The sequence below is a fragment of the Elephas maximus genome, chromosome 2 (assembly GCF_024166365.1).
Source record: "Elephas maximus indicus isolate mEleMax1 chromosome 2, mEleMax1 primary haplotype, whole genome shotgun sequence".
In the NCBI taxonomy this organism is placed as follows: domain Eukaryota; kingdom Metazoa; phylum Chordata; class Mammalia; order Proboscidea; family Elephantidae; genus Elephas; species Elephas maximus.
Window position 1 is genome coordinate 177,014,563 of NC_064820.1, and position 18,280 is coordinate 177,032,842.

At 38.8% G+C, this 18,280-nt stretch overlaps 1 protein-coding gene across 4 annotated transcripts in view; it reads right to left on the minus strand.

The window, feature by feature from the left end:
- PWWP2A (PWWP domain containing 2A) overlaps window positions 1-18,280 on the minus strand; it is a 44,851-nt gene that overhangs the window by 13,842 nt on the left and 12,729 nt on the right. For 3 of the 4 annotated variants that reach the window (XM_049874240.1, XM_049874239.1, XM_049874241.1), the window contains exon 2: window positions 14,314-15,278. In XM_049874240.1, coding sequence (XP_049730197.1) covers window positions 14,314-15,278 — 965 coding nt within the window. Of the gene's footprint in view, window positions 1-2; window positions 15,279-18,280 lie in introns of those variants that run through there. The other variant, XM_049874238.1, reaches the window with a different exon arrangement.

The following is an 18,280-nucleotide window of genomic DNA, read 5'->3' on the forward strand; positions in this document are numbered from 1 at the left end:
AAAACCAAGTTAACAAAAATAGAGCAGGCATTCGAGTTCTTTTTAATCCATTTTACCAAAAAATAATTTAAAAGAAGACCAAAATTCTATTGAAATTTTCACAATTTATTTATACTGGAAAACTTGCTGGCTTCACAGAACGTGAAGCTTTGGTACTAAAGGAAAACAGACTTGAGAGGCATGGACACACACCAGCCTTGGCCAGGAGAGGGCACTCTCCGGCCCAAGTCGGCTCAGCAGCAGAATGCCATCTGGCACACCAATATGCTGCCCTCCAAGCAAACTGACAAAAGAAAGAGAAATGCTACATTTAATGTTCCTTAAAAAAAACTTTTTTTTTTACTAGCCTAACACAACTAACTACAGGTGAGGGGAAGTGTGGTGAGTAGTCTTCATCTTCTCAGTCCTCAGCAAGGGCTGAAGTGCTCCTCCCTAGCCATATTGCATTAAGGAGCTCAGACGGCCTGTTTTGAGAACGAAGAAAACTGCCTGAAGCTTCTCTCCTTTAATCCCAATGACCACCTACCTATGTATATTCTTCAGAACCTCAACTTCTCACTGTGTGAGGTAAGACCTGCTTGAAATAACAGTTATGACAAGACAAGCTTTCTCACTTAGGCTTTCAGGACAGAGACTTCAAATACTAAGCATCATTCAAGTGATTATAATTAAGCCTTATTTTTAAACATATTTGCTTGTACGCTTACTTCCCTAGTTTAAGTATAAATAAGAAATCACTCATCCATGACATCAGTCAATTCGGGGATCACTGATTTAGATCATATTCAGTTCTTATATTAAAATAATGATTTTAAATGCTAATAAATTAAATCAAAAGCAATATATTAATATTTTTTAAAAAGGGCTTTTCAGGTATAGAAAAGGAGAAGTTTTATATACCAGACTATAAACATAATTACTTCTAAATTTTAACTCAGAGGAAACCAATTTTCTTAAATGAGGTTATTTATCTTTTTGTTGACAGGAAAACTTCAATACACTATTAACTATAACCCAACAAATAATCAGACAAGAAAAAGGGAATCTGGATGCACTAAAGAATTTGTCTTTTGAGCCTCTCCCTCTCAAAGTAAAAATTGTTAGGTTTCAACAATCATTCTAGAGAACTTCCTTTCCAATTCTAGGCAAGAGGAGTCAAGAAGATGCATCAAAGAATAACCCCATGCCCCATTTATACCCACAAATGCAATGAAAATTATTAACATGCCACTCCCAGGTCCCCAGGGCCTGAACTGAGTCTTTGGGACTAATAAGATGTGTTTCCCCTCGATGCATTTAGGGTCTCTGCATTTTCTTGGGAAATTTACCAGTTGTACAGGATATAGTACAGGGAGGCATGGCTCAAAAAAAAATCACTGCCATCAGGTCTATTCCCACTCATAACAACCCTATAGGACAGAATACAACTGCCCCCATAGGGTCTCCAAGGAACACCTGGTGGATTTGAACCGCCAACCTTTTGGTTAGAAGCCACAGGGCTCTGGGAGCCCTGGCTGACCCAATAAATGGAAGGAAACCCCATGAAAAGACACCAATTTCGTAGAAAATGACTTATTTTGTCCTTTAAGAGAAAGCTAAGTGTAACAATGGCAACTACTCCTGGGAGGCGGCAGAAATATAAAGGGGCAAATAAGAACAGAGTAAGTACACATTTCACCTCCCTTTTGTTGTGGTGGTGGTTAGATGCAACGAGTCGGTTCTGGCTCATAGTGACCCTGTGTACAACAGAACGAAACCCTGCCCGGTCCTGTACCATCAACTGCTATGTTTGAGCCCACTGTTGCAGCCACTGTGTCAATCCATCTCATTGGGGGGGTCTTCCTTTTTTCACTGACCCTCTCCTTTATCAAGCATATCCCTTTTAGAGTGTGTGAAAGGAGGAAGAGGTCATACACCTAGAGCAAAGGCCAGAATTAAAGACTACAATTTGAAGATTATATATATGACATTATCTTGCTGAACACCAAATATAAAATTTCTTTTAATACAATACAGTATGATGCAACATGAACAAACATTAAAAGCATAAATAGTATCAGACATTCTGGTTTTCTAAACTTAATGCTATTTTTCTAACTAGTCATTTTTCTAGAGTTTTAAACAAATAACACATGGTTCCTCCCAGCATACCAGGGCTCGCACCAAGATGTGCCACTCCCAGCCAGCCAGAGTCCCTGCTAATACTAAACTGTGGAGAGAAATCACAGGTTTGTAATCAACAGCATCTTGAAAATGAGCCATGAGTAAAAATGACTATCCTCTGGAAAATAGGCCACAACGCACACAATCAAGGCCTTTGAACGTGCGATATTTCCCTCCTGAGTAAGGGGACGCAATCTTCTACTTAATCATAGCAATACCAGTAAAGTATAAAAAAGAATGTTCAGGTTAATGTCCACTTTTTCACTCCCATTTGGCCATTAAAAACATTTAAAAAATGCCAGGGTCCGGGGGGAACACTGCATTGGTGTAAATTAGCTAATTCACACTACTTAACAGCTGACAACTATAGGTTTGTGGTTCCAACAGCTTTGTAAAGCTCCCCTTACACGGAACACCACTATGCTGAGCCCCACAGCTCACACTTCTCATGCCCTTTGAAAAGATTTGGGATGTAACGGGATTCTGAGCTAGTGATTGGACATTAGTACATAAGGTCCTGAACCAAAACTACTCTCCGTTCATTTACAAGTAGGCTGTCCACGTATGTGGAAACCCTGGTGGTGTAGTGGTTAAGAGCTATGGCTGCTAACCAAAAGGTCCACAGTTCGAATCCACCAGGCGCTCCTTAGAAACTCTACGGGGCAGTTCTACTCTTTTCTATAAGGTCGTTACGAATTCGATTATGAATCGGAAGTGACTTGACAGCAATGATTCTGGTTTTTGGATCCACTTACGTCAGGCACCACGCTTAGCACAAACCCACAGCCGTCTAGTCAATTCCAACTCACAGTGACCCTACAGGACAGAGCAGAATTGCTCCATCAGGTTTCTAAGTCTGTAATCTTTATGGAAGCAGCCTGCCACATCTTTCTCCTATAGAGCGGCTGGGTGGGTTCAAACCACTGACCTTTCGGTTTGCAGCCCAGTGCTTAACCACTGTACCACCACGGCTCTTTGTTGGACAACCCAAAACCCAAACCCACTGCCATCCAGTCAATACCAACCTATAGCAACCCTGGAGGGAAGAGTAGAACTGTTCCATAGTTTCCAAGGAGCACCTGGTGGATTCGAACTGCTGAACTTTTGGTTAGCAGACATAGCTCTTAACCACTAAGCCACCAGGGTTTCCTTGCTTAGGACAGGCAGGATAGAAACAGGGAAGCAGTCTGTAGACCTTGTTAGTTGCTGTCAGTTGACTCTGACCCACAGCAACCCGACATGTGCAGACCAGACCTGTGCTCCACAGGGTTTTCAAGGCCGTGAATTTTCAGAAGCCTATCACCAGAGCTTTCTCCCAAAGCCCCTCTAGGTGGGCTCGAACCACCAAGCTTTTAGCTAGCAGTCAAGCACTTAACTGTTTGTGCCACCTAGGGACTCCTAGAAAACAATCTTTAGAGCATGCTTTACATAACAGAATGGGGCAAGAGTTGAAATACCATGTTAACACAGGTAGTTCTCCCTTCGCCATACCCCCCATGACCTCCAACCCAGCTGCCCGCAATAAATGCCTGGTGAACTAGTGAGTACATGCCTACATCCAGATGCTTGTGGAAAATCATGACATTGGAATTTTCAGGTAAGAAAAACATTGCTGCAGACATCTTTTTCATTTATAGTGAATATATGTTACAGAAAAATAGTATCAAAAGATACCAGAATGAAATCTGTATACCACACACACAAGCTGATGGTGGTGACAACGATAGCAAGTACTTACACAGGTTTTGACCAGGCACTTTCCTTACTGCTACAAATAGTCATTTAAATTCTCACAGTGACCCTATGTTGTTTTTAGGTGTCGAGTCAGTTCTGACCCGTAGCTACTCTATGAACAACAGAACAAAACACTGCCCAGTCTTATGTCATTCTCATAATCGTTGTTATGCTTGAACCCATCATTGCTGCCACTGTGTCAGCTCATCTCATTGAGGGTCCTCCTCTCTTTCACTGACCCTCTACTTTACCAAGCATGATGTCCTTCTCCAGGGACTGATCCCTCCTAATATGTCCAAAGTATGTGAGATGAAGTCTCCCCATCCTCGCGTCTAGGGAGCATTTCGGCTGTACTTCTTCCAAGTTGGTTCGTTCTTCTGGCAGTCCATGGCATATTCAATATTCTTAGCCAACACCATAATTCAAAAGCATCAATTCTTCTTCCATCTTCCTTATTCATTGTCCAGCTTTCATATGCATATGAGACAACTGAAAATACCATGGGTGGGTCAGGCGCACCTTAGCCCTCAAAGTGCCATCATTGCTTTCTAACACTATAAAGAGATCTTCTGCAGCAGATTTGTCCAAGGAAATACATTCTTTGATTTCTTGCTGCTTCCTTGGGTGTTGATTGTGGATCCAAGTAAAATGAAATCCTTTACAACTTCGATCTTTTCTCCATTTATCGTGATGTTGTTTACTGGTCCAGCTGTGAGGATTTTTGTTTTCTTTATGTTGAGGTGTAATCCATACTGAAGCTGTAGTCTTTGATCTTCATTAGTAAGTGCTTCAAGTCTGCTTCACTTTCAGCAAGCAAGGCTGTGTCATCTGCATATCGCAGGTTGTTAGTTTCCACCCATCTTGATGCCATGTTCTTCTTAATATAGTCCAGTTTCTCAAATTTTTTGCTCAGCATACAGAGTGAAAGGATACAACTGACACACACCTTTCCTGATTTTAAACCACTCGTATCCCCTTGTTCTGTTCAAACAACTGCCTCTTCTTGGTCTATATACAGGTTACTCATGAGCACAATTAAGTGTTCTGGAATTCCTATTCTTTGCAATGTTACCCATAATTTGTTATGATCCACACAGTCGAATGCCTCTGCATAGTCAATAAAACACAGGTAAACACCCTTCTGGCATTCTCTGCTTTCAGCCAAGATCCATCTGACACCAGCAATGATATCCCTTATTCCACATCCTCTTCTGAATCTGACTGGAATTTCTGTCAGTACTCTGTCAATGTACTGCTGCAACCACTTTTGAATTATCCTCAGCAAAATTTTACTTGCTTATGATATTGATAGTTTGATAATTTCCACATTCTGTCAGATCACCTTTCTTTGGAATGGACACAAATATAGAACTCTTCCAGTTGGTTGACCAGGTAGCTGTCTTCCAAATTTCTAGATGAGTGAGCATTTGTTGAAACAGCTCAACTGGTATTCCATCAATTCCTAGAGCCTGGTTTTTTGCCAATGCCTTCAGTGCAGCTTGGACTTCTTTCAATACCATTTGTTCTTGATCATGTTACCTCCTGAAATCGATGTGTATTTCATCTTCTTTTGATGCTTCTTGCGTCTTTCAATATTTGCCCATGGAATCCTTCAATACGGCAACTCGAGGCTTGAATTTTTTTCTTCAGTTCTTTCATTTTGAGAAATGCCAAACGCGTTCTTCCTTTTGGGTCCTCTAACTGTGGGTCTTTGCACATTTCATTATAATACTTTACTCTGTCTTCTTGAGCTGCCCTTTGAAATCTCCTGTTCAGCTCTTTGACATCATTTCTTCCATTCGCTTTAGTTGCTCTATGTTCACGAGCAAGTTTCAAAGTCTCTTCTGACATCCATTTTGGTCTTTTCTTTCTTTCTCGTCTTTTTAATGAGCTTTGCTTTCTTTATGTATGATGTCCTTGATGTCATCCCACAACTCATTTGGTCTTCATTTGTTAAGAGTTCAATGCGTCAAATCTGTTCTTGAGATGATCTCTAAATTCAGGTAGAATACATTCAAGATCCTACTTGGGCTTCTGTGGACTTGTTTTAATTTTCTTCAGCTTCAACTTGAACTTGCATATGAGCAATTGATGGTCTGTTCTCCAGTCGGTCCCTGGCCTTGTTCTGACTGATGATACTGAGCTTCTCCATCATCTTTCCACAGATGTAATCAATTCGATTCCTGTAACTAGCTGCCATTTTGTGTTGTTGAAAAAAGGTATTTGCAATGAGGTTGTTGGTCTTACAAAATACTATCATGCTATCTCCAGCATCATTTTTATCACCAGGTCCATATATTCCAACTACTAATCCTTTCTTTTCAACTTTCACATTCCAATCACCAGTAATTATCAATAATCTTGACCGCACGTTTGTTCAATTTCAGATGGCAAAAGTTGGTAAAACTCTTCAACTTCCTCATCTTTGGCATTAGTGATTAGTGCATAAATCTGAACAGGTCATATTAACTGGTCTTTCTTGTAGGTGTATGCATATTATCCTATCACTGACAGCATTGTACTTCAGGACAGATCTTGAAATATTTTTGATGATGAATGCGACACCAATTCTCTGTCATTCCCGGAATAGCAGACCATATGATTGTCTAATTCAAAATGGCCAATACAGTCCATCTCAGCTCACTAATGCCTAGGATATTAGGCATTCCATCTCATTTTTTGACAATTCCCAATTTTCCTAAATTCATACTTGATACATCCCACATTCTGATTAATGGATGTTTGCAGCTGTTTATTCTCATTCCGAGTCAGCCACATTAGCAAATGAAGGTCCTGAAAGCTTTATTCCAGCCACGTCATTAGGGTCGACTCCACTTTGAGGAGACAGCCCTTCCTCAGGTGTATTAAGCGTGCCTTCCAACCCAAGGGGCTCACCTGCTAGCACGGTATCAGACAGTGTCCCACTGCTATTCTAAGGCTTTCACAGGCCAGTTTCTTTCAGAAGTAGACCACCAGGTCTTTCTTCCTTAGTCTGGAAGCTCCACTGAAACCTGTCCCCCAAGGGTGACCCTGCTAGTTACCGGTGGCATAGGTTCCAGCATCACAGCAACACGCAAGCCACCACAGTACAACAAACTGGTAGACGAGTGGTGGCAATGACCCTGTATGGGGTACTATTTTTATCCCCATCATACAGATGATGGCAGGTAACTTGCCGAGGATTACAGAGCTTGTAAGGGGCAGATCCAAGTCAATATCTGCACCTCCCAAATCTGGTTCAAGAGCGTGTGCTTTCAACCGTGTGCCTGGGAAGTGAAAGAGAATGATCACCGTCCCCTCATCTGGCAATATGGTACCAAATGTTAGTGAATGCTCCGGCCTATACGCATGACTTACAAGTGGTACATGCACAGGTATCCATTTCTACCTTTTACACTCGACCAGATGACCCTCTCACATTTTTACAAATTTTTACTTAGGAGAAAAAATTATATTCATTCTAGGCTTTTTCTCCAGCCTTTTTTTTTTTTTTTTAGAATTAAAGAATTATAAAGAAACTTTTGCCATAAATCTGTCTCATCAACTTATACAATAACCTCTTAGTGTATACATAATTGAAACAGGGAAACTTTAAAAATTACTGCAAAAACCAACAAGATCAGGTAACAACTTCTGATTCTCTGCCCTAAAGAAATCTGGTTTACAAGACAGGAATATTGATTAAACAACTGACCTGGCTTTTAGGTGAATCTCTGTGCCAAAGAGAACTAATTGAGGAATACTGAGGGCTACAAATTATTTTTAATACTTAAAATAAATAACACCAATCCCTTGCTAAAATGTGATATACATTCTAAGTACAAGTAGTTTATGCGAAAAGGGAAGAAAGTGTGGTCACACTAACAGCCTAACACTTTAGCTATGGAGTATTTGGTTTTCCTTCTAGATACTGACACCCAGACAGGAAAAATTTTAATAAGGAGTTTTAAATAGTGATATCCAATTAAGACTCAGACTTCTAAGGCAATAAAAGGAGGTACTGTCACATTCTTATGATACAGGGAAAATTCCGTATTTAATTGGTGGCTATGTTTTCAAGATTTTTAAAGAAACCTTACAAAAATAATCAGGAATTTGAAGAAACAATATTAAATCCATGTTTAAACCAATTTTTAAAAACAAGCTTTTTAAAAAACCAGCCTGTTTTCAGTATCATAATTTTATGAAATTGCTTTACAAACAAAAATTGTATACAATAGAAGGCCCATATATTAGACAACATGCACTACAGCCATGTGTTATTCAACTAAAATACGGTAATTTCATTCAGAAACAGTATTCTAAAAAATTCTGATAACTTTAATCCTACCATTTATTTTCTTCCATCACACCTCCCCCCAACCAATCTATAATTTGTGTCAGTACATGGGAATCTATAAGAACTGAAGTTCAGCGATTCATTTTTTCAGAAATCAAACCAGTGCTGTCAAGTCGATTCCAACTCATGCAGACCCCATGTATGTCAGGGCAGAACTGTGCTCTATAGGGTTTTCGGTGGTTGATTTTTAAGAAGCAGATATCCAGGCCTTTCTTCTGAGGTACCTCTGGGTGGACTCAAACCTCTAACCTTTCTGTTAGCAGCCGCGCCTGTTAACAGTTTGTACTACCCAGGGTCTGAGAAATTAGATGCCTTAACATTTGACTCAATCTATCCCAAAATGGATTCAAAGGTGTGATATAAAAATTAATATAATTCAGTATTTCCTGCCAAAGTGTGGGATGCAAGATGATCTTAGAATATTAATAATTATTTACTTTATTCTAATGATTATTTAATAATGCATGGCTGGGCATATTTGTTTTCCATTAACTGTACTAACATAAAAAGTGAAAAAGTAATTCAATAGTACACATATTATGAAAATATTGCCACAAGTGTGATGTTTTAAGTTTTAGAAAATATCTTAATTAACTCTATTATTAAAACAATTAAATGGCTTCCATATTCAAAAAACTGTCAAAACAAAACAAAAAAAAACTGTCACTGGAAGGGGATGGGCTTTAACGGAAAACCTAATCTTAACAGATAAATGCAGTTATGCTAATTCACCTAAAAACTTTGCCAAGAGGCAGTTACAGTGCCTAGAAGTGGGAGCGCCATTACAGCATCGCGGGCAACAATATTTCCTTGTGCAAGATGAGTAGGAAGGAATTCCGGAAGCCAGGCACTGCTCACGGCACGTCCCAAACACCATGCTGACCAAGAGACACACCCCCGTGACTTATTTCCAAACACCCTCTCGAAAGACACCACCACAAATTTAAAGTTTCTATCAAAAACAAATTACTGTGCTCTATCAGGATGGCCACGAGAAAATGATTTCTACCTGATGCCACAACACAAGGAAAGTAAAAGGGAAAAAACCCTCTTTGGATCTCCTGAGTAAATATTATCAGGAAAAAAAAAAGTTGAGTTCTCTTCTTAGTGTCAGTTTTCTATGGTAAAAACACCAACACATCCTAGAAAACCAAAAACATACACCTGAGCTATTATCACTGTGACTTTAACCTTTTTATACCTTTATTCAGAATTGTAAGATGGAGCATATTAATGGGCTGATGCTTTCATTTTTAAAATTCTATTCACTCTTTGGCAGATGAAGGAATACACTGAGTGTCCACAAACTAAATACTGAAAATGAAAAAATAACATTCCAGCTTAGCTGTTTTATTTCCCCTAAACTGACAACTGGCATGGCAACGGCCTCCTGTTCTATTCCTAACTCCCTGTATCAGGCAGCTCAATTAAAAATTGTTTTTAACAGCTATTTTTATCATATTAGTATAATCCCAAAGTGAACACTAAATTTGCTCAAACTTAGAAAACAGAATCTATTCTATCTGGCAAATTCCCTATGGGAGGCCACCACTGGGCCATAATTCAGGGTACAAGTCCCTGAATTAAACCATATTATCAACTTTTCTAGACATCTGCCCATGGCTCTTTTCTGCTTTGCTATGCAATACTAACAAAGTGAACCAATGCTGCAAAAACCACAGGAACGTGCACAGTTTAGAAGGGAAAGTCTAGTTTTATACCCAAATTACATATTTCTTAAGCCATTTCTAACTCCCAATTCACTCTCCAATTTTTAGAAAGATGTTACCTGCTCAAATAGGGGTGCAACTCAATTTAATGTTTTGTAACTGGGAAACATAGAAGAGTAACCCAAACATTCAAATACCTTTTAACAATACTTTCATTTTTAAAATGAAAATCTCATCGAGGTTTAATAAAATGAGGCAGCTAACTAGCCAAAACGAAAACCAAGTACTTTAAAACCAAACCCACTTTTCGAGTCTATTCTAACTCATAGCAACCCTCTAGGAAAGAGAACTGCCCCATAGGGTTTCCAAGAAGTACCTGCATTTGAACTGCCGAACTTTTGGTTAGCAGCCGTAGCTCTTAACCACCACACCACCAGGGTTTCCAAGTACTTTAAGGTGCGTATATACTCCTTTAATTGATTCTACTATCAGTTCCACATTCTTTGCCTGAAGTCTTCTAGATATCTAAATTTCTGTGTATTTTACTTAGGACTAATCCATAACTTGGAAACCCTGGTGGCGTAGTGGTTAAGTGCTATGGCTGTTAACCAAAGGGTCGGCAGTTCCAATCCACCAGGTGCTCCTTGGAAGCTCTGTGGGGCAGTTCTACCCTGTCCTACAGGGTCGCTATGAGTCAGAATCGACTTGACGGCACTGGGTTTGGGTTTTTTAATCTGTAACTACTGCCCATTTATAGATTTTCCCATCAAAACTATGTGAAGATATACCACCTGGTCAAGCGTAGGAGCTTCACACTAAGGAATCCTACTTTTCCCATCTCACTAGGTCTCTGGTTTCACATCTGTAAATGAGCTGAATAGATGTCCCTTCCAAAGGAGCAGTTTTCTAGTCTACAAATTCTAGAATACCAAAAAGAAAAAATATCTTCCTGATACTTTAAATTTGAAGAATTCCTAAAAATAAAGACATCCTAAGCTTTCAGAGTTATTTGTCTACTTGGTTGGTGTGGTAATCCTTTGTTTTAGCCACTTCTTAGACCACTGGAGATTTGGCCTAAGTCTAGTTTCCTCTCTCCGCAAGGGGAAAAAAAATACCTACTTGGTTCTCTCAATACAGAATAAGTGACTAATACCTCCTTTCATCATTTCAAAAGGTAAATGGCTACAATTACCTAATTCAAATTATCTCCATCTGCAATAGATACTGGACAAATTTATCCAGCTGCTTAAGAAATCTACTTGTATAAAACATGAGTATGTACCTATTGTACTTGAGTGTTTACAATATACTTTTTAACACTTATTAGAGAAATTCCTTGTTTCCCTATTGAAACTTCGGATGAAACATGCCAAACTGTCAGTTTAAAATGGAGGGATCATTTGGCATAATTAGAAACCAAGCAAATTTGTGTTCACGGCTCAACCTTTTTTCAAGGTATGGACAACATAAAATTGAATGTTATTTTTCTGCTTCACAATCATGATTTTCTTTCTTCTTTTTCCCCATGGTTTCTGCCACAGAGCACATTTGCCAAAGCACCTGGCTGTATTAGCAGTACCTACTTTCAGAATCACTGTTAGAAGTCCACTGGATCATTACACAGAGCCTTGAATTATATATTTTGGGTGACTTTTTTATCTACTAGTTTAAATCTTTCTGGACTTTTGATTTCAAACTTTCAAAAGTATCTGAATGAAATTCATTAGTCCGAAGCAAATACTTTTAAGAAACTTCCTTATAACCCTTCAGGAATACTGAACTTTTTTCAAGCTGTTATAATCAAAGATTTTTGAAATTGTATAGTTGTTTCTGTTTGCAGGAAAGAATATGTTCTATTCAAGTGAAACATCTTGTTTTTATTTTTTATTTTTTATTGTGTGTTTATTATAATCAAAAAGCATTGACAGTGCTCCCCAGGAATTCTATACTTGCTTTTGCAGAAATTGGTACATAAATCATAGACATCCATAACCTTAAGGAAGCTGACAGAAGACTACTGATTTTCAACCTCCATTATTTTATTATAAATTCCATAGTAACCTAGATCTTTAAAGTTGGATTTAAAAATCCACAAAGTTGCTCTCAAAAGTTTCGTGTTTCTATTTGTATGAAATTTATCAAATTTAAAAGTGAAGTTAGCTATGTCAGACACAAAAAGTAGAAAGCAACTTTAAAAATCTTGGGATAAATTTGCCTCCACAGACTATCAGATATATTTTTCACTAATCATACAAAGCTAAAAATGAAGAACAAGAAATCAAATCTTAGGGATAAAACAGACCATGTAGAAAAGTGAGCTACGTTACCAGCCCCCAAAAGCAATGATACTTGAGGCAGAGGACCGAACACCATGGAAGAGAGACTGGTTGTAATTACCCGAGTGTAAAAAAATAAAGCATGTGATAAAATATTAAGGCTAAAAACGAAAAATCAAAACCCACATTTATCAGAAATTGGCAGGAGAGGGGTATCAAATCTAGAAGCATACGAGACCCCTATACTACAAAAATCCATTTTAAGAATATACTGATTAATCACTTCTCATTTGAATTTTACCTATACTCATATTTCAATAGGGCAAATAGGAAAATGAAAGTTTGCTCTTTTCCCTCCTCTAAGCACTATTACAAAGAATTGTTTTCTACCATCTTAAAATTTTTCAAGCTTTTTGAGAAACACACACAAATAATTCGGATTTAGTCAATTTTATTTACAGCTTTTTTGTTTTTTGTTTTTTGTTTTTTTTACATTTCAGAGCATTACACAATTACATTTTCTCATTTTCTGACCTGCAAACAGATACCTTAAATGGAATAATTTTTTAAAACTCATCAAATTAGGTACATCCAAAATTCAACAATTACACATATGACAATTAATTCACAAAGTGTAATTTACTAGGACGTATCCTAAGAATTTAGGAACAGCCAGTCAGGAGAAATCTGACCAAGTATAGCAATCAGCTATTTACATATCCAAAAACAAACCTATCAAAACTCCCCAACCTGAAGTTCGAAAGTTTTTGTTAAATCCCCACTGGAAGATAGATAGTGATGACTCAAACCTACCCAGCCTTAACAGCCTCAATCCCAAGCACTGGGCTCTCTCCCCGGTCCACAAGTGTACAGCAAGTGTCTCAGCCTGGCAAACGCCTAAGTATCAAACCCTTATGCCATTATGTGCATAGATAGACTAAGTGTTCATTAATCAAAAAACAAAACAAGTAGTCATTAAATATCTACACTATTCCCCCAGCTCACCAGCCCTTACTGCAATCCCAGGTCTGCAACCCTTGTCACATAGTGACAGGTTATATATTTTATATATATGTATACATATATATATATACAGTGCTAGGTACAAACGGCTATTAACAGTCCCTGCAAAAATTCACTTTCAGTTGAGGCTATGGCTCCTATGCCTTGGGATAGTTTTAGACTTCAAAACTGAAAAATACTGCTAAAACCTCACTTCCTTAAGACAAAATTTGATCGCACGTTCAGTTTAAGCCTCTCAGTCAAAAAATGACTATAAGCATAAAAAACCAGCCAATTGAGTGCAATTTCTCTCTCCCATTTGGCCAGGGTATTTCAAGGAAGTTTTTCCTAACTGTACTAGAAAATCTGTGGCGCCTTCCAGTCGTTCTTGTCTACCTTACTGTCCATATTCAAGTTTCGAACTGTGTCAACAGAGCCCGCACTTCGGGGGTCAGCTGCTTAGCAGCTTTAGCTGCCTCTGTGATAGCCTTTCGATACAAGCCCTTTCTCTTCTTATTAAAGCGTGACTGGAAGTTTTCTAAAAAGGGGGAGAGCTGCGAAAGAGCAAGGAAAGATGTTGTCGGAGACCCGAACCATGAAATGCGGGCCTCCTGTCGGACTAGAAGGCCATTATCTTTCCGGCTCACAGTTATAGTAAGAATACGGGCTGGCCACCAAGGGAAGCCATAAATCTTGGCCCAAACAATGTCCCCTACACATATGGTCCTGCCATCTGGTGTGACGCATTTAGAGACGTTTTTGGAAAAGATTTTCATTTTCAAGGAATTACTGAGCTTTTTCTCTTCCCTTGAAGAGGAGGAAGTGGAGGAGGTGGAAGGTGCGTGCATACTGCCTGGAGGAAAATCAAAGCTTTCTGAAGAACTACACTCAGAGTTGGAAGATTTCAAATCATCTGTGCTATCAATGCTACACACTGACGCACTGGAAGAGTCAGATTTCTTTTGATTTAGGGTCATGTAAACAGAGAGATTGCTTTTGCTGCCCTTTTTGCCCAATGTCTGTGGTTCATCCCGCTCACCAGGTACATGCACTTCATTTGTGTCCTGAACCTCACTGCTGGCCTCTTGCGGGCCTTCTGAGGGACTGTGATTTTCTGAAGGGGCCTCACCTGCTGAGCGGGTGGAGGTGCAGCGAGACTGGGGCTTGGGTGCCATCTTGCCGCTCCGCATTTTCTCAAGTCCTGTCTTCAGAGAAGAGTCATTTTCTTCATTCCTGTACCTTTGTGGTTTTAACCGAACCCGGGGTGGAAGAGAACCTGAGCTAGGATTCTGATATCGACGTGTGAAATGGACTTTCGAACGTGCGTTTTTGGAAGTAGAGGTTTCACTTTGCTTCTTTTGTGCCTTTTCTTTGGCAATTTTCAACACTTCCCGAGCTTTTGCGTGATCCATGTTTTTACTCTGGAGCACTTTTTTAGTACTTAACTGGGCTCTTGATGTATTTGCCTGAGCAGCAACTTTAACTACTCTGCCTCTGCTGTGAGCAATATTTGAAACCTTAACCACAGCATTTCTTTTCTGGCTTTCGTTTTGGTTTTTCCCATCTACTTTATGGTCAGTTTTAAGTTTTTTGTTCACAGCAGTTATACTTTCATTTCTCCGTTTTTTATCTTCGTATTTAGAAGAGTCACTTGCACTACTACCTTTTCTGATTTCCTTTTTTTCGGCAACGACACTGTTTTTACATTTGTCACACAGGACTTGTCTGGGTCGTAGCTTAATAGCATTCATTATAGAAGTGGGTTCTTCCCTGTACATTTTTCGTTTGGGCCGCTTAATTTTCCGGGGAGGTGGCTGAGGTATTGATTGGTTATATGTGTCCCTGATAAACAAGGGGGGAGGATAAGGTGCTCCTTCATGGAAGAGAGGTGGTGGTTTGGAAGTCCACAGGCTTTCGGCCAGGGTTGGCTCGGGAGGTGGGGCAGGAGAAGGGTCGTGGGGAACAGCACCATTCACTTCTCGCTTGACTTCTGTCCCTTCTTGGAATGTACTACTTTGGAGCTGCATGGCTTCAGGTTTATCCTTATATTCCCTTTTGGGAAATATTGTCACAGGGATCCCATGGGGCCCAAACCTTTGAAAGAAATGAAAGAAAAAAGAAGCCATTAAGTTAATGTCTAATGTTTATCTATATGACTATTCCTGAAAACCATTCCATAGTCAAGAAAATAAACTACTGACCACTTTCCCTCAAAATCTCAAAGTCCTTTTGTTTTTTAGTCCTAAATTTTAGGTAAAAACAAACACTTCACAGGTTGCCCTAAGCAAAATAGGTGACCTTTTCAGTCTTGAATAAAGGGATGTTCTATCAGGTCGTTTAATGCTAACATATGTGATAGTACTACAACACGGCCAGTAAATACGACAAGACATCTGTAACATACGTATCTTTCTTGGGTTATAATACCTTTCAGAGGGTTCACAAGGCAAATTTAGCCTTAACTACCCAAAAAAAGCTGAATCACTAAAATCCCATTTCAGCTTTATTGGCTAATTGGTAAAAATTCAAAAAAAAAAAGGTGCTCTTTTATCATCCTAATTCTTATGCTCCTTCGCCCCGTCCCCCCAAATAAAAACAAAAACGCCAGGAACTCAGTAAATGACCTCAAAAGCCGGAAGGTATAGTTCGTATTGCAAACTTTTTAAACCACATCCCACATTAACAAACATTTTCACATTATAATCCAATAAAAACATACACGTATACATGCATGTATGCGTACACATGTAGACTACAGCGAAATAACCGAATATTTAAGCTTACCAACGTGGCACATAAAGGTATTTTTTTCCCACCGTGGTCTCTTTCATTGGTTTTTATGATAGTCCAAAACCAAATTCCATTGCTATGGAGTCAATTCCGACTCATAGCAACCCTATAGGACAGAGCAGAACTGCCCCACAGGGTTTCCAAGGAGCGGGTGGTGGACTGAAACTACAGACCTTTTGGTTAGCAGCCAAGCTCTTACGAATTGATTTCACAACTCCCTTATAGGTCCAGACTCAGTTTGTAAAAGCACTAGTTGGAATCAACTTGACGACAACGGGTAGTATAGGACATAAACCTTAACAATTCTCAGTTTCTAATAAGATAGAGGTCAATAACCTTGTTTCTCATGTAGGCTTAAACATAACTGTGGCTTAATCTGCCTGGGCTAAACATCAAGAATCTAATGTTTAAACTAAGCTTGCTATGGTCAATTTCCTTCACATAAAAATGAAATCACTGACAGATACCAGGATATCTGGATATCTGGTTCTAACACCTAGTTTCCCTCCTGAAGTCTTTTATCAGCCTGGCTACCATAAACCATCAACTTGTAGCAAATACATGCAAACCACGAAGAAGAAAGCCTTTTTACCTAGGGTAAGACAAACTTGGGTCTGGGCTAATCCACAAAGGGCACCCTCCTCACTGGATCAAACTTTACAAAAAGCTGCTTTCTACCGTAGCAGAGCATCTGGTATCTAAATGTTTGCTGCCCGACTACTTAACGGGAGTACTGGCATGGTACTTGAGCATCAAGTCTTTTCTTATATGTAACTCAGTGCCATCAAGTCGATTCTAACTCACAGCGACCCTATAGGTGCTCAATAACCACTTTTTTTAAAAAATAGAGAGGTAATTTGTTTTTTAGTGTAGAGCTATGTAAAACAGTATGACTTTTCTGAGGTAAGACCACTATTTGTATTGTTACCAATAAAATTTTGTAAGTCATAAGAAGCCATCATTTTGCCCCCCTCATTTTCATGTGATAGCCCTGTTGACGCAGTGGTTAAGTGTTGGGCCACTCCTTGGAAATCCATTCGGGGAGATCTACTCTGCCCCACAGGGTCCCTGTGAGTCGGCATTAACTCGACGGCAGTGAGTTTGGAGTAAAGAATAACCAAACCATAGTTATCCTAATGTTTGAGCTGAAGTTTCACAGCAATCTCTTACCAAGTCTTTATATCCTCGGGCCAGTTACTTAGCCCCTCTAAACTTCAGTTTTTATATGTACAAAATTAGTAATAATATTTCTACCTTAAAAGATTCAGGTGAGGATTATTGGTCAATAAATGTTAGCATTTTTCTTGGCTAAAAGTACACTCTTAATTCACTTTATTTTCAAACCAATAATTTACTAGAATTTGGAATCCTATCCATACCCTTAGTTTATTATCTCAATGCGAGAATAACCTAGTTGACTATTTTAAAGCTATTTATATCAATTGTGCAATCTGTTATGTTTATCTTCATGGCATTTAATAAAAATATTAACTTCATATCTGACTTGTTTTTTCCCTTGCCTGTCTCTCTTAAGCATATAAAATACTCAAGCATTACATGTTCTCAGTAACATAAGGAAACAATTGTATACTGAGAAATAGAAACTGACCAAAAGAAAAAGGGAAAGGAAAAAAAAAAGTATTAATTGTGGGTGGTAGATGCTTGGAAATAGCAGAAAAGTCTGTTTTTGTTTTAATTGTGCTTTAGGTGGAAGTTTACAGAGCAAATTAGTTTCTCATTAAACAATTAATACACATATTGTTTTATGACATTGGCTGCCAACTCCCTCAATGTGTCAGGAAAGTATTTTTAAATAATAAATCTTTCTCACAGTGCTTAGGGAACACTGAGTTTCTGTTAGGGATGACAGAAAAATGTGGGAACGGTCAATGATGATGGTTGAACATAATACACACGCTGTCACTGAACCATACATGTGACAACTGTGGAAATGGTAAATGTTTTAGGTATTAAAAAAAAAAAAAAATTTTCCTAAAAGAAACCACAAAGATCACTTTAAGAGGAAGAGGGGAAATTATCTGTCCTTACTTCATTTCAATCATCATGCTGTCACCCTTACATGGAAAACACTTACTATGCATGGCAGTACTTTCAAACTGAGGGTAGAGGCACTGGTCGTGAAATCAATTTCAAGGGTGACGACTATCACTAAAATAAAATCAGAGTGTACAAGGATGGTAAGGGTAAATCCTAACTATGATGAATCTGTTTCATGCGTATGTGTATACTTGGATCCAGTTGTAAAGTATCTGTGTAACTATGCTCAAAAGTTTGAAAGCCACCAA